The sequence below is a fragment of the Erigeron canadensis genome, chromosome 9 (assembly GCF_010389155.1).
Source record: "Erigeron canadensis isolate Cc75 chromosome 9, C_canadensis_v1, whole genome shotgun sequence".
NCBI classification, from domain to species: domain Eukaryota; kingdom Viridiplantae; phylum Streptophyta; class Magnoliopsida; order Asterales; family Asteraceae; genus Erigeron; species Erigeron canadensis.
Window position 1 is genome coordinate 35,580,861 of NC_057769.1, and position 19,928 is coordinate 35,600,788.

At 33.0% G+C, this 19,928-nt stretch overlaps 2 protein-coding genes and 1 long non-coding RNA gene across 6 annotated transcripts; 1 reads left to right on the forward strand and 2 right to left on the reverse strand.

Annotated features, from left to right (window-relative positions):
* Positions 1–4,662: 4,662 nt before the first annotated feature.
* On the reverse strand, positions 4,663–6,423 carry LOC122583704 (probable serine/threonine-protein kinase PBL7). Its single transcript, XM_043756081.1, has 2 exons — positions 5,455–6,423; positions 4,663–4,920 (listed from the first exon to the last, which is right to left on the reverse strand). The coding sequence occupies exons 1-2, from the start codon at positions 6,421–6,423 to the stop codon at positions 4,663–4,665; spliced, it is 1,227 nt and encodes a 408-aa protein (XP_043612016.1).
* Positions 6,424–10,482: 4,059 nt separating this feature from the next.
* LOC122581232 lies at positions 10,483–14,085 on the forward strand. 4 transcript variants are annotated; one of them, XR_006320990.1, is made up of 10 exons: positions 10,483–10,571; positions 10,652–10,776; positions 11,105–11,262; positions 11,445–11,503; positions 11,578–11,650; positions 11,768–12,202; positions 12,421–12,446; positions 13,071–13,128; positions 13,479–13,731; positions 13,807–14,085. It is a non-coding gene; the product is annotated as an uncharacterized LOC122581232 (long non-coding RNA). The 4 variants fall into 4 exon arrangements; XR_006320991.1 differs by having other exon boundaries at positions 13,479–14,085; XR_006320993.1 differs by having other exon boundaries at positions 11,768–11,892; positions 13,479–14,085.
* Positions 14,086–18,193: 4,108 nt separating this feature from the next.
* Positions 18,194–19,730, reverse strand: LOC122583705 (probable receptor-like serine/threonine-protein kinase At4g34500). Its single transcript, XM_043756082.1, has 2 exons — positions 19,188–19,730; positions 18,194–19,108 (listed from the first exon to the last, which is right to left on the reverse strand). Exons 1-2 carry the CDS (start codon positions 19,728–19,730, stop codon positions 18,194–18,196), a joined length of 1,458 nt encoding a protein of 485 aa, XP_043612017.1.
* Positions 19,731–19,928: the final 198 nt, after the last annotated feature.

Genomic DNA, 19,928 nt, shown 5'->3' on the forward strand with positions numbered 1-19,928 from the left:
ATCTATGCTAAATTATAAAGCAAATAACATCTTTAAATTTCAACATTCAACATATAACAATTTATCAAAACAACATTGTATTAATAATCTACATTACTCGACGCTACCGCCTCCACCACCACCAATCGCCGTCGCAGTCGCCACCACCATCACCCGTCACTGCCGCCACCACCTCCACCGCCGCCTCTACCGCGGCACGCCACCACCACCCATCATCGTCCGTCGCATCGCGCATGTTTCGTTTTAGTATATTTAGTGGAAATAAACTTCCTAATAAAAGCACCTATCTACTAATAAACTAAAATGTGATGGCAGTTTTTTGGTGAATTTGGATTTAAAATGTAAGTTAATTGAGATTTCTCGACGAAGAAACATGGTGGTCGGAGATATGATGATATAGGTTTTATTCTTCGTGGATGGTTGTGGATTGAATTAACTATGTATTATTGGGTTGAATTTATTTGTGCATATCTTTTTATTCATTTCAACCCCCTAAATATTTTATCTTTTAACTTTTGTCCTACGTCAACGTTTTCATTTTCATTTTTGTTTCTAAACTTGTCAAGATTTGCACTTTTCGTTCCTAAAGTGAAAAAATAGCCAACAACAAGAATAAAAGAAAGCAAGAGCTCAAATATATTATTATTGTTCTGTTTTGTAAAGTTGGTCGAGGGAAAGCCCAACTTGGGTATTACGTATGGAAAGTTAGACATCATCCAACATCTATAAATATGTTATCACAATTAATATGGACGAGCTTGGTACCCGCGCAATGCGGCGGCGATGATGGTGATGCGATGATGGTGATGGTGGTGGCATCGTCAAATGGTGTAGGGGATTGATGTAGATGTGTTTAATTTAAAAGGGCTAGTAGAGATATTTTATAATATAAGGGATTGGAAAAAATGCGTGCTATTTTTTTTCTGGGGAGGAGACTCCAAGGATTCCAAGATTCATTGGGTTAAATGCGATTTGGTTCTTACAAGTAAAGAAAAAGGGGGTCTGGACCTTGGGAGCCTTAGCTCGTTCAACATGGCTCTTCTTTATAAATGAAAATGGAGATTCTCTCCGGGCCTCATGCCTTACGGGTGAAAGTTTTATCAAAGCTTTACCCAGAATCATCTTCCACTTGCATATCTAGAAGGGATGTCAAGAGTCGTGTATCAGGTGCTTGGCATGCTATATTGAAACTTGACCATGACTTACACATTTCAGGTTCAATTCCGGTGACTACAATTAAAAGAAAAATAGGTAATCGGATGGATACGTTATTTTGGCATGATATTTGGTTGAACGACTATCCCCTCACAATTCAACATCTTCGTCTTTATGCACTAAAAAAACAAAAGAATATCAAGTTAGGCAAAACTTGGAACGGTTTAGTTGCACATTGGAGATGGCGTCGAAATATAAGGGGAGGTATTGAAGAATTGCAAATGAACCACCTTTCTGATCTCATTAGGCAGGTGACAATTACGACTACTTCAGATGAATGGAGGTAGTATCTTGACGGTATATTTGAGTTCTCTGTTAAGGGGTTGGGATCTCATATTGATCAGGTGTCTTTACCTTCCGATTATTTGGCTACTTGCTGGAATAATACTGTACCAAGGAAAATTAATATTGATGCATGGAGGGTGATTAAAGATCGTATTCCTCCTCGGTTTAATCTTTGGTTTAGGGGGGTACACCATAACTCGTTGGTTTGTCCTAGCTGCGGGAATGGCATTGAAACAACATTCCATACTGTTTCGGATTGTTATTTTGCTAAGAAGGTGTGGAGCTCTATTTCTAAGTGGCTTGACATGGACCTTCCTTTTCATTTTGATCCTGTCGACTTTCGTCATTTTGTGGAAAACATGAATAAGACAAAGATGGTTAAGGATATTGTGCTAACCATCACCTTTACCATTTGGTGGGAGCTTTGAAAGTTTAGAAATGATGGTATTTTTAATCCGTCTAAGAAAAGGGATTTTGTGCTCGTTAATGCCATCATCAACTTCTCTTACTTGTGGTTTCGATATAGACAAGCAAAGACTAGCATTAGTTGGGACGAGTGGATTAAAAATCCAACTCTAATCTTATAGTTTTCTTGATTGCTCGTGCTATTTTGTTTGTCGAGTTTCAATTTTGCTAGTTGATTCTCATTAGCCATTAGTTTCCAGGTTATTGTTTGGGATCGTATCAATTAGATTTATTCTCTTGTATCTTGGTCTCTAGTATCTTGCTAATTGGTCGTGTTCTATTTAATATATATACCTTTTGTGGTTCAAAAAAAAAAAAATAATGGTGTAATTTAATATTAAAGGTTTGCGGTGATTTAATTCATTAAGGGTAGTTTGGTCAATTTACATGTGCCATTTTTTCTAAACTTTCAACATGAGGCTATAATTTTTTATATAGTAGTATAGATGGACACTTAATTCGTACGAAGGGAATTTTCGGGAGGAGGTGGCAGGTGCAGCAAGTGGAGCCGCCGCTTGGTTACAAGAAGAGATTTCCTCAAGTTACCGTCAAGTTGGGAAATCTTGACCCTTGATTTAAAATCAATAGTTAAGATTATAAGATTGTCATTTAATCAAGAGTTAAGATTAAAAGATTGCCCTTTAAACTTAACCCTTGATTTAAATCAAGGTTCAAAATTTCTCTAACTTGACCCCTTAAGTTATTTCTAACTTGAAGGGATCTCCACCCCTTGGTTATGAGGTAAAGAAAAGAGGGAATTGAGAAAAGAGACAGAAGAGTTCAACTTTTGTTTTCGGAGAGCAGCATTGAAGGCCCCACTTGGGATTTTTTTGATTTCTCATTCGGTCTAAAACATCCATTGTTCGAATTCTTCTTTCTTTTACTTTTTGTATATCGCTTAAACAATGAAACTTTTCACATCAGTTTTAGTTTTTGTTAATGTAGTTACAAGTAGCTAATTGTCTTTACATCCACATGGATGACGTGAGCACGTCATAAAGTTGTCACTTTGTAATAATTGATTGTTGAATGCGGTTTTTACGTTTAGTCGAAGATTCATGTTTGTCTAAGTTTATATATTGTTTTGATTTCTTATGTGAATTAGTTGGTAGATAATTATAGAAGTTCGAGAGAAATCTATAAGATTGCTAATTAGTTTATGAAAGAACTAATCGGTCTTTAACTAATTCAAAGTCATTACAGTTCGAGGTAATTTGTTTTGTGAAACAAACTCTTTGCAAATTTTTAGATTGCTTTTAAAATGGAAATGTCAAACTTATCGTATATACTTTTCTATGATGTATGGTGGTATGGAAAATTTTTTTAGAACAATGGACAGTTTAGTCTTGAGGCAGTCAAAACAACCCAAAACTTATAAATAGCCCGTTACTTTAATTTGCACGCATAAACATGCATTTCTTTTTAATATATATACTATAATATAAATTTACAATTAATTAATTATACTTTTGAAAGGTATATATATGACAATTGAAATCTTGAAATTTTAAGAAGCATCTTGTCTCTCTATATAACTAAGAGAGTATAATTTTTTGATTAGTAGGCAATTATGAAATAATGTCATGTAGAATTTTTTCTAATGTGTCATATCTACATTAATTTCCTACTTTTAAGCATTCTTTTAAAAATTAAGTCGCCTAACAAAATAACATGTCGGCTAACAAGTCATATTTATATGAAATTAAATAATTCAAATCTAGAGTTTTAATGAAATTATCATGCGTAATACAAATCTAGAGTTATCGTAAAAGTTGTATTTTATAAATAAAAATTTTGATTTGACATTCATATAAACTTAAATCTAAATATATTTGAATATATCTGTATACTTCATTTTATAAATCAAAAATTTCAATCTTATTAAACATTTATATAAATAAATCATTATATATATATATATATACATTGATGTTTAATTTGACTTTATAATAATATAATATTTTTATTATAGATTATCATTTATAATTTTTATTTTTTTAAAGTCACATTAGAATTAAGGCAATCTTATGTTTTTTTCATTTCTCATAAACAACTGGAAATCAAAGCTTCTCCTTTGCATAAGTTAATAAATACATGTTGTATTAGTCATGTTTTAACATATTTGACATTTCTCGATATAACTAATAGATGATATTTTTAAGCTTAGTCAACATTATTAGTTGATTGTCGCATGAGATTTTAGTTTAGTTGTTCAATTTATCCTAAATTTTAGTTGTTTATTCAAATTATTTATTATTATTATTATTATTTTTATTATTATTCAAATAGTGATTTAGTCAAATTAGTCAAAAAGTCAACATTTTGATCACGATAATAATTCATTGGTTTTACCATATCCCTCTAAGTTGTTAAATACATGGTGGTCTAACAAAACATTACATTTACATATGCTATTGGATACATCAAAAAATAATGATAATAAAATAATAAGAACTAATTTGTTTAAGCTTTATGCATTTAAATTAGTTATGTTTATGTTTATCTATTAATAACTACATTTTATATAAAATGATTACTATTTTAATACGTAACTATATATATGTATCCATCATCATGGATGATATACAATAATATATTGTTATGTCACCTTTCAAATTTGATGGATACATTTTTTTTATATGATTATATAATGTGAATTATAACTAATTGTCTTACTATGCAACGTATGAGTTTAGTCTAGTAAATAATAAAACAAGTCAAATGCAGTACCTTCAAGGGTTTGGGTGACTCATGTCCAACCGCGTCTCCTCCTAACTCCTCCTTTAATGGTTTGTCTAAGGAGTCATGGGACTCGTCATCGTTGTCGTCGTTGTCATCATCATCATCAAATCTTTTTTCACCGTCATCATCAAGTTTTTTATCATAATCATTATCACCGTCGTCATCACCATAATAATCATCAAGTATATCTTTATAATAAGGATCGTCATAATCCTGCATTAATTAAGTTAAATTGAAGAAATACTGAAATTGTTTTGAGTTTTTGTTATTTTTACTAGTCCTAATACCCGTACGATGTACGGTACATATATAGCTTGTATCATAAAGGAATTCGAATATGTATCATATATACATGATTTTTGAGTATGAAATAAACTTACTATAAGTAATAGCAATTGAAGAATTGAGAAAGAAATGTAAACAGTTTATTAATAAGTCAAGAGTTAGAGTTTAATTCTAAGTCTAATAAAGAAATTGAATATATATATATATATAGTTAAAAAAAACTAATTTAATAAAATGAATAAATTAAAAGGACATATGTCGATTAAGATTACGCCACATGTCGTTTTAAGAATAAATCAATCATGTTTTAGTTTATTGGTAGATGCGAGTAGATTATTTGTACTATTTTAATTTTCGAGTAATATAAGGTGGAAGGTAAACGTAAAAAAGATCAAAATGTTATAAGAAACAAGAAATAGAAAAACAAAAGAAGATGAAAGATGGATCGATCGTGTTAATTACCTGTTCTACTCCTGATTCAGATTCCCCATACATATATATTTTATAACTACACATTGCTGAATCAACAATGCGCCTAACTGACTTCACATCTGAACGTTGTGATCGCTTCTCTTGTATGCAATAATACGCTGCTCGTGATAGCTGTAAAAAGAATGAAAATCCGCCCATTTGATCCCGTAAATCAGGATTGACGATCATATCTTTCAGTGTATCATTTTCATAATGAAGTTTGGCCAATGGTGCTAGAAACATATCGTCATCATCAGCTTTTGGATCAAATGCTTTTCTGCCGCACATGATTTCAAATAAAACGATGCCAAATGAGTAGATATCCGACTTGTGTGTAAAACCTCCCGTCTTCACCACTTCCGGGTCCATATAACCTTTTGTCCCGATAGCTTCACAGCGAAAAACATGGTCCTTTTGATGTTTTAGATGTTTGATCGAAAATTCAAACCCGGATAACTTGGGACTCCAATCATCATCTAATAAAATGGTGAAGGCGTTGATGTTACGATGTATGATATAATAATCCCCCCCGATTTTCTCGTGGAGGTATTCTATTGCATAAAAAATACCACGAGATATCCTCAGTCTTTTCTTCCATGTGAGGTTGGTAGTGTCGGTTAGGTGCATGGAGAGACTTCCCTTGGGATAATACTCGGTTATGATGATCTTCTCGTTATTCTCGTCACAAAACCCAACAAGAGACACTATGTTTTCATGCTCGAGACCAGAAAGCACGGAAATCTCTTTCCAGAACTCAACGTCTCCCTGCCCATGCCTTCGATCTAACCTCCGGCAAGAGATATCTATCATCTTGCCGGACTGCATAAGTTTACCTTTGTAAACGTTCCCGAATCCACCTTTACCGATGATATTCTCATCGGCAAAGTTATGGGTGGCCGTCACTATTTCTTCTAGTGGGATTTGCAAATGAGCGAACTCGTTGATTGAGTTAGAGGCCATATTAATTTCTATATATTGTTATTATTATTTCCCCGATCGATCGAGTAATTAAATTCACAGGCGAATTGAAATATTTAAGAAGCGGGACAAATGGCTCAAGTCACAAAATGAATGTGAGGGAAATACTGAAATGTTATAACGAGCAAAAACTTCCATCCCCTTTCACGTTAATAATTAGTTCGTTATTTTCTTTTTCATTTATAGGATATGTTTGGCAAAAGCTTTTCAAGAGCTTTTAGAAAACTTTAGCTATTAAATTTTAACAAAAAGCTTCTATTGTGTTAAAAACTTTGTTTGGATGCAACTAGCTAGATTTAGCTTCTTTTTTTTTTGTAAGAAAAAACTTCAAAATGAAACGTTTCTTAAAGTAGCGTTTCAGGAGATTTAACTTTTCAATGAAGCTTTAAGTCATTAAAAGTACACAAATACCTCTTAAAGTTGCAGCTACAACTAACATACCAAAAAGTTCTAACAAGTAAAAGCTCTAGCTAACAGCTTTACTTAAAAGCAACAGCTTATAGCTCTAACTAAAAGTTACAAGCAACAATTACTAGCTATAAATACTTTTGCAAAACATACCCGATGTTACAATATTCTTTAATTTATTTATGATCATTAAACAGATGGAATTAATTAAGGGAAGTGATTACTCTTTATTAATAAATTTCAAAAAACTATTTTACTTCATATATACTACAAAGATACGAGTACTATTAAGACAATTGTGCCGCTAAAGTTCTATTCTTTTTGATGAACAACTTCATCGACTTAATTTCATCACCGTTATCTATACCGTCATTCAGAACTCATTTCTTGCACAAACGCAACTACTTACAACATCAATCACACACATTCATTCACTTTCATCATGATTTTGATTTAATATAATTAATTTCAAGCTTTTTATATCTTTCAATTTCATTATAATTTACACAATCCTCTTGTTTCTTTTTTTTTCTCACCGTGATCAAATATTGTAGTTCAAAATTTCCACTCCATATAACTATGGTAGAGCTTATCCAAGTTATTAATACTAATTTGTTTATTAATTAACGACTTGATTTTTTTATTTTTTTATTGAATATTATATATAAATGAATACAAAATGAAAGGTAAAAGTGTTGGAATTGGTAGTTGAGTAGATTGTTATAATCGTCGTAGAGTGCAACTGTGCAAGGATGATTTCGATGTTTTTATTATAACTGGCTTAACTAGTTAGCTTGGATTTGGAGAAAAAGGAAACCGAGGGTGAAATTTAATGGGTATATTGTTTTTTGAAATTAAAAAGAGATAGTTTTTAGGGGCAAAAACATCATGATAATTGTCTTGCAGTATATGAAGTAAAACAAATAATAAAAAAATCAACATAAATTAATGTTACGATTAATAATAACTGGTACCTAACAAAAATCATTTTAATATTTGGAGCAAACGAATCCAGATCTCGAGGCGTCCTAGTTTGCAATTTTAAATAGCTATTAGCTACATAAGTATTACTCGTACTACGTACGGAGTATTATATTATCAAGTATCAACTTAATTATATACTCGTATTATTCATTATTGTATTATCATACAAGTAATATCTATCATTGTCAATGTCGGTTCTTTGTTTAGTTCATCAAATGTTTTTTTTTAAAAACTAAAATTTATCAAAAAGAATTAAAATTTGAAGAAAGTAGAATTGAAATGTTTTAAACCTTGTCATATATATGGTTGACAGAATATAACGAATTCAACAAAGCAATCTGAATTGAAATTATATCAAATGACTATTAAAAAAAATAAAAATTTATAATATCTTGATTAAATATAAATAATAACAAATATAAAAAATGACAAAAAGCTCTTATTTTTTTAAAATTTTCACTGTTACAATTATATCAACCTATATCATTTGACATCGTCATTACTACTAATGATATCATCAACGACACTACTAGACCGCATTGCCAACCACCGTCGCGCATTACGCGGATACCATACTCATGTCATATATGTATATATATGCTATATAGATTAACTTAAAAATATTGGATTATAAAAATGACACATTATCATTTTTAACATTTTTTATATATGTTTGTCAAATTAAAACATTATAAAAATTAAACATGTATATGTTAACCCACGACAAGTGTATTACATAGGATTTATTGATATATAGGAATTTATTCTCCTTTTATGTCATCACAATTAATACCCAACAAGACTAACTAGAATTACATGCACACTCAGAAAAACATATATATAAATCTTCGTCCACAACCCATTGTCTCCCCGCCAATACGTTCAATACTTCAATCTAACTTCCGGACAGTATATTTATCAGCTTGCCAGAGCACATAAGTTTCAATTTGCTACCTTTGCAAATAATTATTGATCACCAGCAAAATTATATATTGGTCTCCATATCCAATCCATCCATATTCATTTATGTAACTTAATAGATCAAAATATGTATCCATTAATTCATTAACCCAGTGGCAGTACTAAGGGGAGATTGGCCCCTCTCAAAATTTAAATTTTGTTATGTATTTTTAAAATTTTCCTATATTTTTAAAATTATTTTATAGATGGCCCATTTTAGATTTATTTTTCTTGAACATTTTAATTTTGTCCTTTGAAATTTTTGTTCTGGTACCCGTCCCTACATTAACCTATCCAATAAATCGGTCCATTAATCCAATTAACTTTATGGATCTGTTAGAAATAAAATTAGTGGTGCTTGAGTATTTGTGTGTTCAAGAATTTTGTTTCTTTTGTAAGAGAAGATATCAGTAAGAGCATTTTTTAGTGTGAAGAAGAAAGGGAGAAAAGAAATAAAACTTTTAAGAAAGAGAGAGAAACAATTATTTTACTCTTGTAAAACAGATTGTTTTGTGGTGTTTGTGAGTCGTACACAAGCTGTCAATGTGAGTCAAAGTGTGTGATTCAATAAAGTGCCAAGTTCTCTGTCTTTGAAAAATTATGTTGTTTATAAAAAATAAAATAAAAAAACACAAGGTGTGGCAGTATCTAATGGCATCAATTTGAGTTGTCATATGTTTTCACGTGATGGAGGCTTTGTTTGTTTAGTTTTTAGTCACGATAATTTTTATTAATTGCAAGTTGTTTCATTCAACTTACACGAGGAACTTAAATTTTGTTGGGTTTTTTAATTCATCTTTTGGACTTGTAAGAAAATTACTTTTGGGCAAAAGGTTTTTCTTTGTTGTTGGGCTTAAATTTCATTTTGGTTTAAAGTGTTTGATTTTTTTGGGCTAAAATTTGTGTTAATAATTGGATTGACAATTTATCTTGGGTTAAAAGTTTGAGTTCTTTACTGTCATTGGTGTGGTATCAAGTTTTGATTCAATGTATCTTCAGTTATACACTAATTATTATCAGTATAAATTAAATTATTACTTTTATATATATTGTGATTGTTTTGCAGCAACTTCTACAAACAAAAATAAATAAAATGTATGGAAATAGTAATAATAATAATCATCTGTCAAACTGGTCATCACCATCACCATCATCTGCTGCTAAATTTAAACAAATAAATGCTGATTGGAAACCCAGACCAAAGGTATTTATTTTTATTTATTATATTATGTTTTCATTTAATTCTATACTTCTTAAGAAAAGATAAAAAAATTTTTATCAGGAATTCGTTAGGGTAGTATAAAAGAATAAAATACGGAGTAATAATTGATACTATAAAATGATTGGTAATAGTTTATTGTGCTAAAGATAGTATTTTGTTGTTGATGATGAATATTTTGTAGTCAAGTATATTTATGATAAATGTGCTAAAGATAGTATTTTGTTGTTGATGATGAATATTTTATAGTCAAGTATATCTATAAACCCTTATAAAAGGTATTGGGTTTAAAATTTTAAGCAACATTTTCTATTCTTATAATACCCTCATTCTTTTTATTATATTTTACTTTACTCAGCTATCTACTGAAAATACCCTTATCAAACATTTTAACCCACAAAAAACAAACAAGCAAACCCAAATCAAAAAGGAGTGGCCGATCTAAATTAGTTCATCTCCCCCAACCCCTACTCTCTCGCCAGATCCATCTCCCCCGACAATTGCCGCATAATTAATCTTCATCATCACTGTCGCCGGAATATTTCCGCCGGAACCGAAGGTTGATTTTGTTTTTTTCTTACTCGACCATCACCGGATTCACAAGGGTTTATAGATAATGGGTTGATTTTGTTTTTACAGATTTTTGATAGAGTTTGGTTTTTTATTTAATGGATTGATTGTCAATTCATCACCATCAACAACTAAGTCACCACCCCTCTCTCTCGCCGGATTCATCGCCACCGGATTCATCACAATCAACAAAGGTCTTTCTTTCTACTATCATTATTAATTTCTGATTATTTTTATTACTACTATCTTAATTTTATATTTATTTTACCAATTCATATGTATTTTGGTTTTCCAATTCATATGTATTTTACCAAATATAGATATGAAATGATATATTCAGATTATGATTAGTCAAATCTTTTATTTTGTTAATGATTTTGTATAACGATTATCTATCTTTGCCATCTCTACTTAGTATTTCCATCCATCCAATCTGAATCTGATTTCTAATCATATGAAAATGCATCTTGCCACCTCTACTTAGTATTGACATGTTAAAATCATTCTTTTGACATGCTGTAGGATGACCTGAAAGAGCTTCATGAAATTCTTGCTTCAACCATGAGAAAAAAGAAAGAACGAATTGGGGAATTTTGGGAAACGAATTGGGTACATTGCCAACTTCAGAATTAGGATTGGTTCAGTACTTTAAAATGCAAATATGTTTGTACCTTATGCAGGTAGTTTTTTCCATTTATGTTTCCGTATTAGTTTATCATTAGTTAAGAATGTAAATATTAGATACATAATAGCTTTTGGCCATTTATATTTCCATGTCTTATGGACTAAATGTGGCACTTTTTTTTCCGAATATGATGAACCATTCTCGCCAACCAAATTGTTTCTTTCATTGGTGATTCAGGGATCGCATGTTTGGAGTGATGACAAACGCTGGGCAACGGGTTAAAAAAGGGAGAAGAGGTAAAAATCATGACCAATGTTGCTCAATAATAATTTATGGGTCATGCTCATGTTTATTATTACCATATTTTCAGATGACCGTGAATTACATGAGTAGCCAGAGGAACAACATACCCATCCAGAAGATATGGCCTTTGAACACCATCAGTAAGTTCCCTCATATCTCCTGCATAACTAGCATCAGTGTTTCTCCATTGTCATCTTGATTACGTGGTCCGCATATCTTATTTTTCATGTTACTTTTCTAATTATTTGATCTGACAGGTTGATTCGGACCTTGGCTACCATTTTTTACTTGACAATGTTATTGTAGTTCAAGGATAGATTTTCAAGCTGGTGTCTTGGCCGCGAGAAAGTTAGAAGGGTGGTAGAGGTGGTGCATGTAACAGGTAACAGTTTGAAGTTCATTGAATGGGGTGTCGAGATTGCATGGGTCAAAGTAGATGATGAGAATGGGTTTAAATCGTAAGTATTTTTTTGAAACACTTTGAGGATGTTTGTGGAGGAAGTGTCGCTCAATGGAGATAATGGATCAGTAAAGAAAGACCCTTACTTCGCACAAGTCGCAAGACATTGATTTTTTATTCTTCAGTTAACATCAAGTAGATTTTTCATTTTATGAAACCTGAACTTGTGAAAGTCAATTTTTTTAGTCTCGATGAAAGGGTGTAGCGCGAACGTTTGACAATTTTATAAAAGGTGAGACACCCAAATTCATTACAATATTGTAAAAGGAAATTGGTCCTATATGTTTGACATCAAAAAGCTTGAATCAATGACAATGTAAAAAATAATGCAATTTCTTACATAGTTATTGTGTGGAAAACACCAGAATCATCAAAAAATTTATATGATTTTTTTTATTGGACATGTTGCATTTGCTTATGCTATCTCCACTACGAACTCTGCCATTTCAGATGATCAAGCCCCGTTGCCAATGCAGGTTCGAATATCATACTACATACTATGTAATAACAAAATGACAAGATTTAGGATTTTACTCAAGAATAGGGCCATTTCAAATTGTACAGGTTCCTTAGTTTTATGCCCATTTCTGGTCTATCTAACGTCATTCAAGTAAAAAGTTTTTTTGCTTATAGCTTAATGTTTGTATACGAAAGGGTTGGTGGACTGCTACAATCAATTTTAGAGATATCAAAATGGATGGGTCGGCGTTGTTGGGTAATGCACCAAGACTGTAATAGGTTATATTTTGTTTGTATCTTAACAGATTTCTAAGAAATAATACAAAATATATACTCCGATAATCGATAAAATCTGAAGTAGTTGATAAATTTGTAAGAATTAATTACAAAATATATAATTTGATATACCCCATTAGAAAATGTGTTGGGGTTTTTAATCATCTTTGTAGTTGACAATTCAAATTATTATTTAATGTGAGCTGGTCCATCATATAAAGTCTGTCTTTGCAGTCAGTAGTGCATTTTTGTCCCATTTGTGAACGCATTTGGATAAAATCAGAGAATTTAGCTAAAAGGTAAACAGGTCAAAATGTAATTGAAAGTCTTGCAACCTCTTAAGTTGTTCTATTTATATGTTTCAGGTGGTAGATCTTGATTATCATGGTGGATTATAGTTAAAGATGATATAGATTATTAAAGGTACTTTTTTTTTTATCCCAAATAAAGCATGAACTAGAATTTATTTAGGGGATTAGTTGATTGAAATAGATCGTATGTTAACCTTGTGAGGCTATGACTCATGATTGGGATTTTTGTTATTCCCTTTTTATCTAACTTTTATTTTTAAAAACTATTTATCATGATATTAGCTTATTGATCTCTTTTTTTTGTAGGTTTTCTCTCTTTCGAAATCATGACATTAGTTTATTGATGATGCTTTTGTACTAATATTCTCGACATTATATTGATATTTGTTTATTGATGATGGGGATTTGTTTATATGAATAACATAGGATATTGTTTTTGGTTGGAATTCAAAATATTCGCAGGCTTGATTAAAGTATTGAAGAAGCCTGAAGATAGAATGTGTGCGACATCAGTATTGAAGCACACCGTCCTTGGCCCTGAGCAGTTGCTGCAACTGCAAGCTTTTCGTTGTGGCGGGTAAGTTTATATGGTTGAAGAGAAATATTGGAAAAAAAACCTTTTAGCATGGAGGATGTGTTTGTGGATAGACAAAAAACAACCCACCTGTGAGGTTATGGCGATGCTCGGGTTCTATGTGCAGGATAAGGTCTTGAGGTGTGAACGTGTTTGTTCCCTTTTAGTATATAATTATTGGGGAACTCATGTAGTATAATTGTTTCTTTTCATCAGTTATGGGACTGTGAAGGAATGGTTGTTATGTAATTGCGGGCGCATGCTACTCTGATGGTCAAGATGGAGGATACAAGACCTTATATGAACGTGATAACCATTCTTATGTAACCACTATTGGTTGGAAGTAGGATGCACTCCATTATATGATTTGTTTCATAATTTCTTGATGTGTTTACCGAATAAAATCTCCAATAATTCACTTGTGTTTCTTTTAAGATACATGTATGTAATGTTGTTGCCTGGTTGGTTAAATGCTCCATCCTTTTATGAATTGAATGCACGTCTAAATATTGAAGTTGGTAAACAAGTACAGCTGATATAGGGCATAACTTCACGCATTGTTGCGTCTCAAAGTTCAAGTACCAGCTTGCAAAATAACATCCTTACGGCACATCGCATGTAGTAAACAGGCGCCGCTGCAACGCGCGGGTACTAGGCTAGTTTATGATAAATGCTGATTCATTGTTGGCGGAAAAAGTTATTCTAAGAAAACAGTGGGTTAACGGCATAAAACTAAGGGCTAATTACATTAAAGTATGTAACGAAATATTGTTGTCGCTACTGTCTATATCTATACTTGATAATTCTATCTATATCTATATCTAGTGTGATGAATATATACCCTCTTTAAGATTGTAATACATGGACCATTGGATAGTGCTTCTGCAGTTCATCCCTACTTGAAGAATTTCTCGTCGAAAATGACACTGAAATCATTAGTCGATAATAGTGGTGGAGCAAGTTTGTGACAAATCTCCAACAAATGACGGTGAAGATCATATTTCGTCTATAAAACCATTTGATATTTGTCACAAGAAGGTTCATTCTGGCATAAAGCTAAAAAAACCATTACTTGTCATTAACAAAGAAAAACGAAACTAAAAAGAACCGCGGGAAAAATATTGATTTGTTGAGGTCTGGGATGGTACTCTTGAAGAACTATATTTCTATTGAAGATCAGGTATGGTGCCGTTACACAGCTACTAATTAGTTTTAGATGGTTTATAGAAACAGAAAGTCAGTTTTGATTAATGTTGTTTTGTGGTTTTATTTCCAGATCAGTATTGTAAAAACTTGTAGGGATCTTGGTGTTGGAGCTGGAGGTTTTTATCAACCTGGTTACCAGGGAGGAACAGAATTACATTTGAAGATGACGTGTCTTGGCAAGAATTGGGATCCTGAGAGTGACTGTACGGCGATAAGAGACCATTTGATAATGCTAAACCTCCTGGGATTCCTGATACATTTCATGATTTGGTGGAAAAGCAATACAAGATTCGATTGTTGATATGAAGAACGTAAATCCTGCAGCCTATGCTAGAGAAATCATTCCTTCCATGTTACTAGATCTCTGCTCGTCAATTTTTGTTCAAAAGGTGGCAAGCTTGGTCTTCATCAGGTTAGATTTGTATGCCGAACTGATCAAGTTCTTCGTAGGCAACTTATTTTACATTTTTTTTTTACTTTACCTACTTCTCCGTTATTACCTTGAGCGAGTTTATGTGGGTAGGTTTATGGTATTTTGTAGGAGTGTTTGGCATTGCTTTATAAAAGTTATTCTCTGATATCGCATACTCAAATGGAAGATAATCAGTTTCTAATGTTTGGGTATAGTGAAATTGACTATGATTTTTTAAGGGCCGATAGTTTGAGTAGGTGCAACAAATTTGGGTCATTATACATATAAATTTCACACAGTCGATAATAGTGATTATGTAAGTCCCTCAGCCACCGGATCTAACAAGATTAAGTATCTAATGTATAAGTGCGAAAAATCTTATACAAAAGCAATCAACAACAATATATCAATACGAACACGAATATGAATAAACTGGAACCGTATATTACTTCAGTAAATGCAATTACAAGTAAATACCAAGTCCCGAAGTGCAAGAATATGAATGAAAACAAAAGCTAGAAGATTCATGAGTTGCAACTCAAACTCTCTCCTTCTCTCTTTTTTTTGAAACCTAAACCTTACATCTATATATATAGGCTTAAACATGGACCGGGCCAAAGCCTTGACTTGACCTTGACCTCGACCTGGTCAAAGGTCGAGCTCGACCTGGTCAAAGGTCGAGCTTGACTTGGTCAACAGTCAAGGTTGACTTTATTATACGCGAAAACTTAACATTTATTACAAGTACATATTCAATAGACTCAAGACAAACTTCTATAATGATGTTGTCACCCGGAAATGCACCAATAGATTATATTTTTAATATGGTGGAGCAAGTTTGTGACAAATCTCCAACAAATGACGGTGAAGATCATATTTCGTCTATAAAACCATTTGATATTTGTCACAAGAAGGTTCATTCTGGCATAAAGCTAAAAAAACCATTACACGTCATTAACAAAGAAAAACGAAACTAAAAAGAACCGCGGGAAAAGTATTGATTTGTTGAGGTCTGGGATGGTACTCTTGAAGAACTATATTTCTATTGAAGATCAGGTATGGTGCCGTTACACAGCTACTAATTAGTTTTAGATGGTTATAGAAACAGAAAGTCAGTTTTGAATTTACACAGCTACTAGTTAGTTGCTGCTGATCAGTATGATCTGTGCAGACTCAGACGGATATGTGAGTCTCATCTGTGCAAGGATATATCTGTAGGCTCTTTTGGCCGAATTCTATCACTGGCAGATGGTAATCATGCTGTGGAATTGAAAACCATATGCCTTAAATTCGCTTCTGAAAATCTTGCAGGTATGTGTGTCCTTATACATTTGGTTGTTATTATCCGTTGAGTCAGTTTACTTGTGAACAAATCGATTTGGGTTGGTTTTATTTTAACATACAATTACAATTAAATGAGTACAAAAAACTGGTTCGCTAAGACTTGTTAATTGCAGCTGTTAATGAGTATCTCAAAGCTAACCACCCTGCACTGCAGTCAGAGATTTTGAAGACAATGGTTACTTCTGAAGATGGATATAGCAGTGGTGGAGGTGGTAGTAAAGCTTAAAGTGTTTGTGCTCAGCTTTCAGATGGCAGTGACACAATTGGTAGGAGGTTAAGGCGAAGAAGGCACCCACAATGAATGACGGGCTGATGTAGTGAAACCATTCTATTAAAAGAAGATGCCAAAAAAAGGGAGACAGTGGCTGGTGGGGAGTTGGCTGATAAGCAGGTTTTTGTTAAAAAAATTTTTTTTACTGAAGCTGTGTATAAATATCCATGCATGTAGGTGAACTTTACAGTTTCTCAATCTACCTATGCTTTTTGTGGGTTTCAATTTTGTCTGTTATCTTCATTAACAATTCTAAAACATGCAAACATAATTGATAGTTTAATAAATTCATACCATTAGGCGTAATGAAAAGTAAACTTGTCAAGCTTGTTGGTGAGAGGTCTTTAACCCAAGATCATTGGATCTGAGGAGTTGAACAAAACTAAATTCAACTCGATAAGGTTAGGGACTGGATTGAATGTAAAAAAACCTAGTGAATGATAAATTAACCAAACAATGCACTGATCATAATAATAGAAATATTGGTGAGAGGTCTTCAACCCAAGCTCACACAGACCAAGCTGACCAACCAAGCTAACCCAAAACCCAAGCTGACCAAACCAAGCTGAAGCTGACCCAGAACCCAGGCTGACCAAACTTCAAAAAAGTCTGATTTATTTACCAAAATGCCATCGCGCATTTTTTTCATTTTGATACATGTCGCGTTCTAATTGGCCTATAAGACCTTCTCTCCCTTCTCTCATTAAGACACTTTCTTTCAGGGTCTTTACCCTATATATATATACATAGGGGTAAGTGAGTATGGGGTTGTCCCCCATCTAAGTTTAGATGAGAAACTCTTCACATTTGATTTTTATAATCATGAAAATCATGGGGGCCATGTATTTGTTTTAAATTCAAACAAATAAAAAAATATTTGTATGTGAGGGGTTCCCCATCTAAGCTTAGATGGGGAACAACCCCATACTCACTTTTCCCATATATATATATATATGAGAAAAGTGAATATAAGGTTGTCCGGCATCTAAGCTTAGATGTGGAACCCCTCACATACAATTTTTTTAATATTTTAATAAAGTATATGTTATCATAAAACTAGGTTTGATATTTCCAATATAATTTTCTATAAAAACCTGTTAGTCTAATATTTTTTTAGCTCCTAAGTAATTTTTTTGTTTGGTTAAATAAAAAGGAAAATGAACTGTCCACCACCTTCCGCAAAATTTGGGCCCAATACCCCGACGGTATATGGGGGAGGTTAAGGTGTAAACAACCTTATCTCTACTATGTAGAGATGTTGCTTCCAAGTTCTACCTAAATAGTAGTAAAGGACCTCATGCCCTTAAATGTTCTGATTTATTATTTGTAATAACAAATTAACAATTACTGAACAAAGCATTTAAAGGAAGCTAACTTACTTGAAATTCTAACGCCTTCTTAAGTTCTGCTAAAATTTGTTTCGCTCTTGGTCTTTTTTCTCTATTGCCATCTAAGCATTGGATGGCAATGTTTTGAAATGTTGTTAATGACTTTTGCATGATTTCTTTCTTTAGAGCTTCAAATACAACCTCGTTTTGTTTTCCTTCTTCAAATTTGTGCTTAACGAAATCGGGCAGATATCGACCCTCATATTTGTGGATTTCAAATGTAGATCTCCCACACAAGATCTCAAATAAAACAACACCAAACGAATAAATGTCGGATTCTATGGTTAAGAAACCTGATTTTTTGTACAACGGGTCGCAGTAGCCTCGTGTGCCGCAAGCATGATCGATGACATAGTCTGCTTCCTTATTTACCGTACTTATGATAGAAAGCCCAAAATCACCAATTTTTGCCTTCCAATCTTCAAACAATAAAATGTTAGCAGGTTTGATGTCCCTATGTATCACAACCTCTTTTCCACGAATGCCTCCATGAAGGAAATCCAACCCGGTTGCAAAATCAATGCATATCATAAGGCGATTCCTCCATGTAAGACTAGCATCATTCAAATATTTATCAAGGCTTCCCTTACATGCATGTTCATAAACAATGATTTTTTCATTAGTTTCGTCGTTGTAGCCTACAAGACCAATGACATTCTCATGCGTATACTCATAGAGTATTTGTAACTCATTGTAATATTGTTGCTCCCCTTGACCATGACTTGTATCTAACCGTTTGGCGACAATGGTATAATTCCCATAAACATGTTTATTTCCAACTTTGCCTTTGTATACCCTTCCAAAACCTCCTTCTCCAATGTTGTTGAGAGGACTGAAATCATGTGTGGCCAATTTTATTTCCTCGAGTGACATTCGGAAGATATCCTTATTGTTTTCCTGTGCACATTGAGAAAGTGGTAATTATTTTATGCGTAGAGGAAGTTTTATAATTGATTTAAACTAATTAATGGCTTACTTGAAATGATAATGATTTCTCAAGTTCTTTGATGACCACTTTCATTGTCGGACGCTCGTCTTGTGTTTCTGCTAAACACCGATATGCAATCTCAATAAATGCTTCCAATGAATCTTTGTTGGGTCCTTTATTTAGAGAAAACTTGTCTTCTCCATTTTTTGCCATAAGTACAGAAGCTATTTTTTTCTCTATTCCTGTGTCGAACCATCGTCGTACGACCTGGGACACCAGTTCATGTCCTTGACCCTCCTTTTTGTTAGTTAACTCATCGGCAGACTTTCCGCACAAAATTTGAAACATAACTGCTCCGAAACTATATACATCTGACTCTTTTTTCAGCTTGCCAGTCTTAGCATATTCCGGATCCATATAAGGATCGAAGCAAGGATATGTATTCTTGGAATCCGCTTGCCCGTCGCCAATTTGATTCGGAGGCAGGAACAATGGTTTTTGAAATCCAGTAATCTTTACCCGCTCTCTGTTGTCTAACAAGATGTTGCAACTACTTATGGCACTGTGTATTCGCATCTTTTGGTCCTCCATCTCATTATGAATGTAATTCAATCCATGTGCAATCTCAAGGCATATATTCAAACGTTTTTCCCATGCACCAGGAAGTGTTTTCACACGTAGGTCAAGTTTTATGCCGCCGAAGGACTCAAAAACAAGTATCATATTAGGACCTTCATCACAAAATCCTAGAAGAGAAAGTATGTTGCGATGTTTACAACTGCTAAGAAT

Bases quoted from the DNA above. Each gene is read 5' to 3' on its own strand.
- LOC122583705 (XM_043756082.1), bottom strand. From the start codon at position 19,730: ATGGAGGACCAAAAGATGCGAATACACAGTGCCATAAGTAGTTGCAAC. The intron at 19,109-19,187 runs GTAAGCCATTAA...CAATGTGCACAG, and splicing joins AGAAATCATTATCATTTCAA to GAAAACAATAAGGATATCTT.
- LOC122583704 (XM_043756081.1), bottom strand. From the start codon at position 6,423: ATGGCCTCTAACTCAATCAACGAGTTCGCTCATTTGCAAATCCCACTA. The intron at 4,921-5,454 runs GTAATTAACACG...TAATTAATGCAG, and splicing joins CTGAATCAGGAGTAGAACAG to GATTATGACGATCCTTATTA.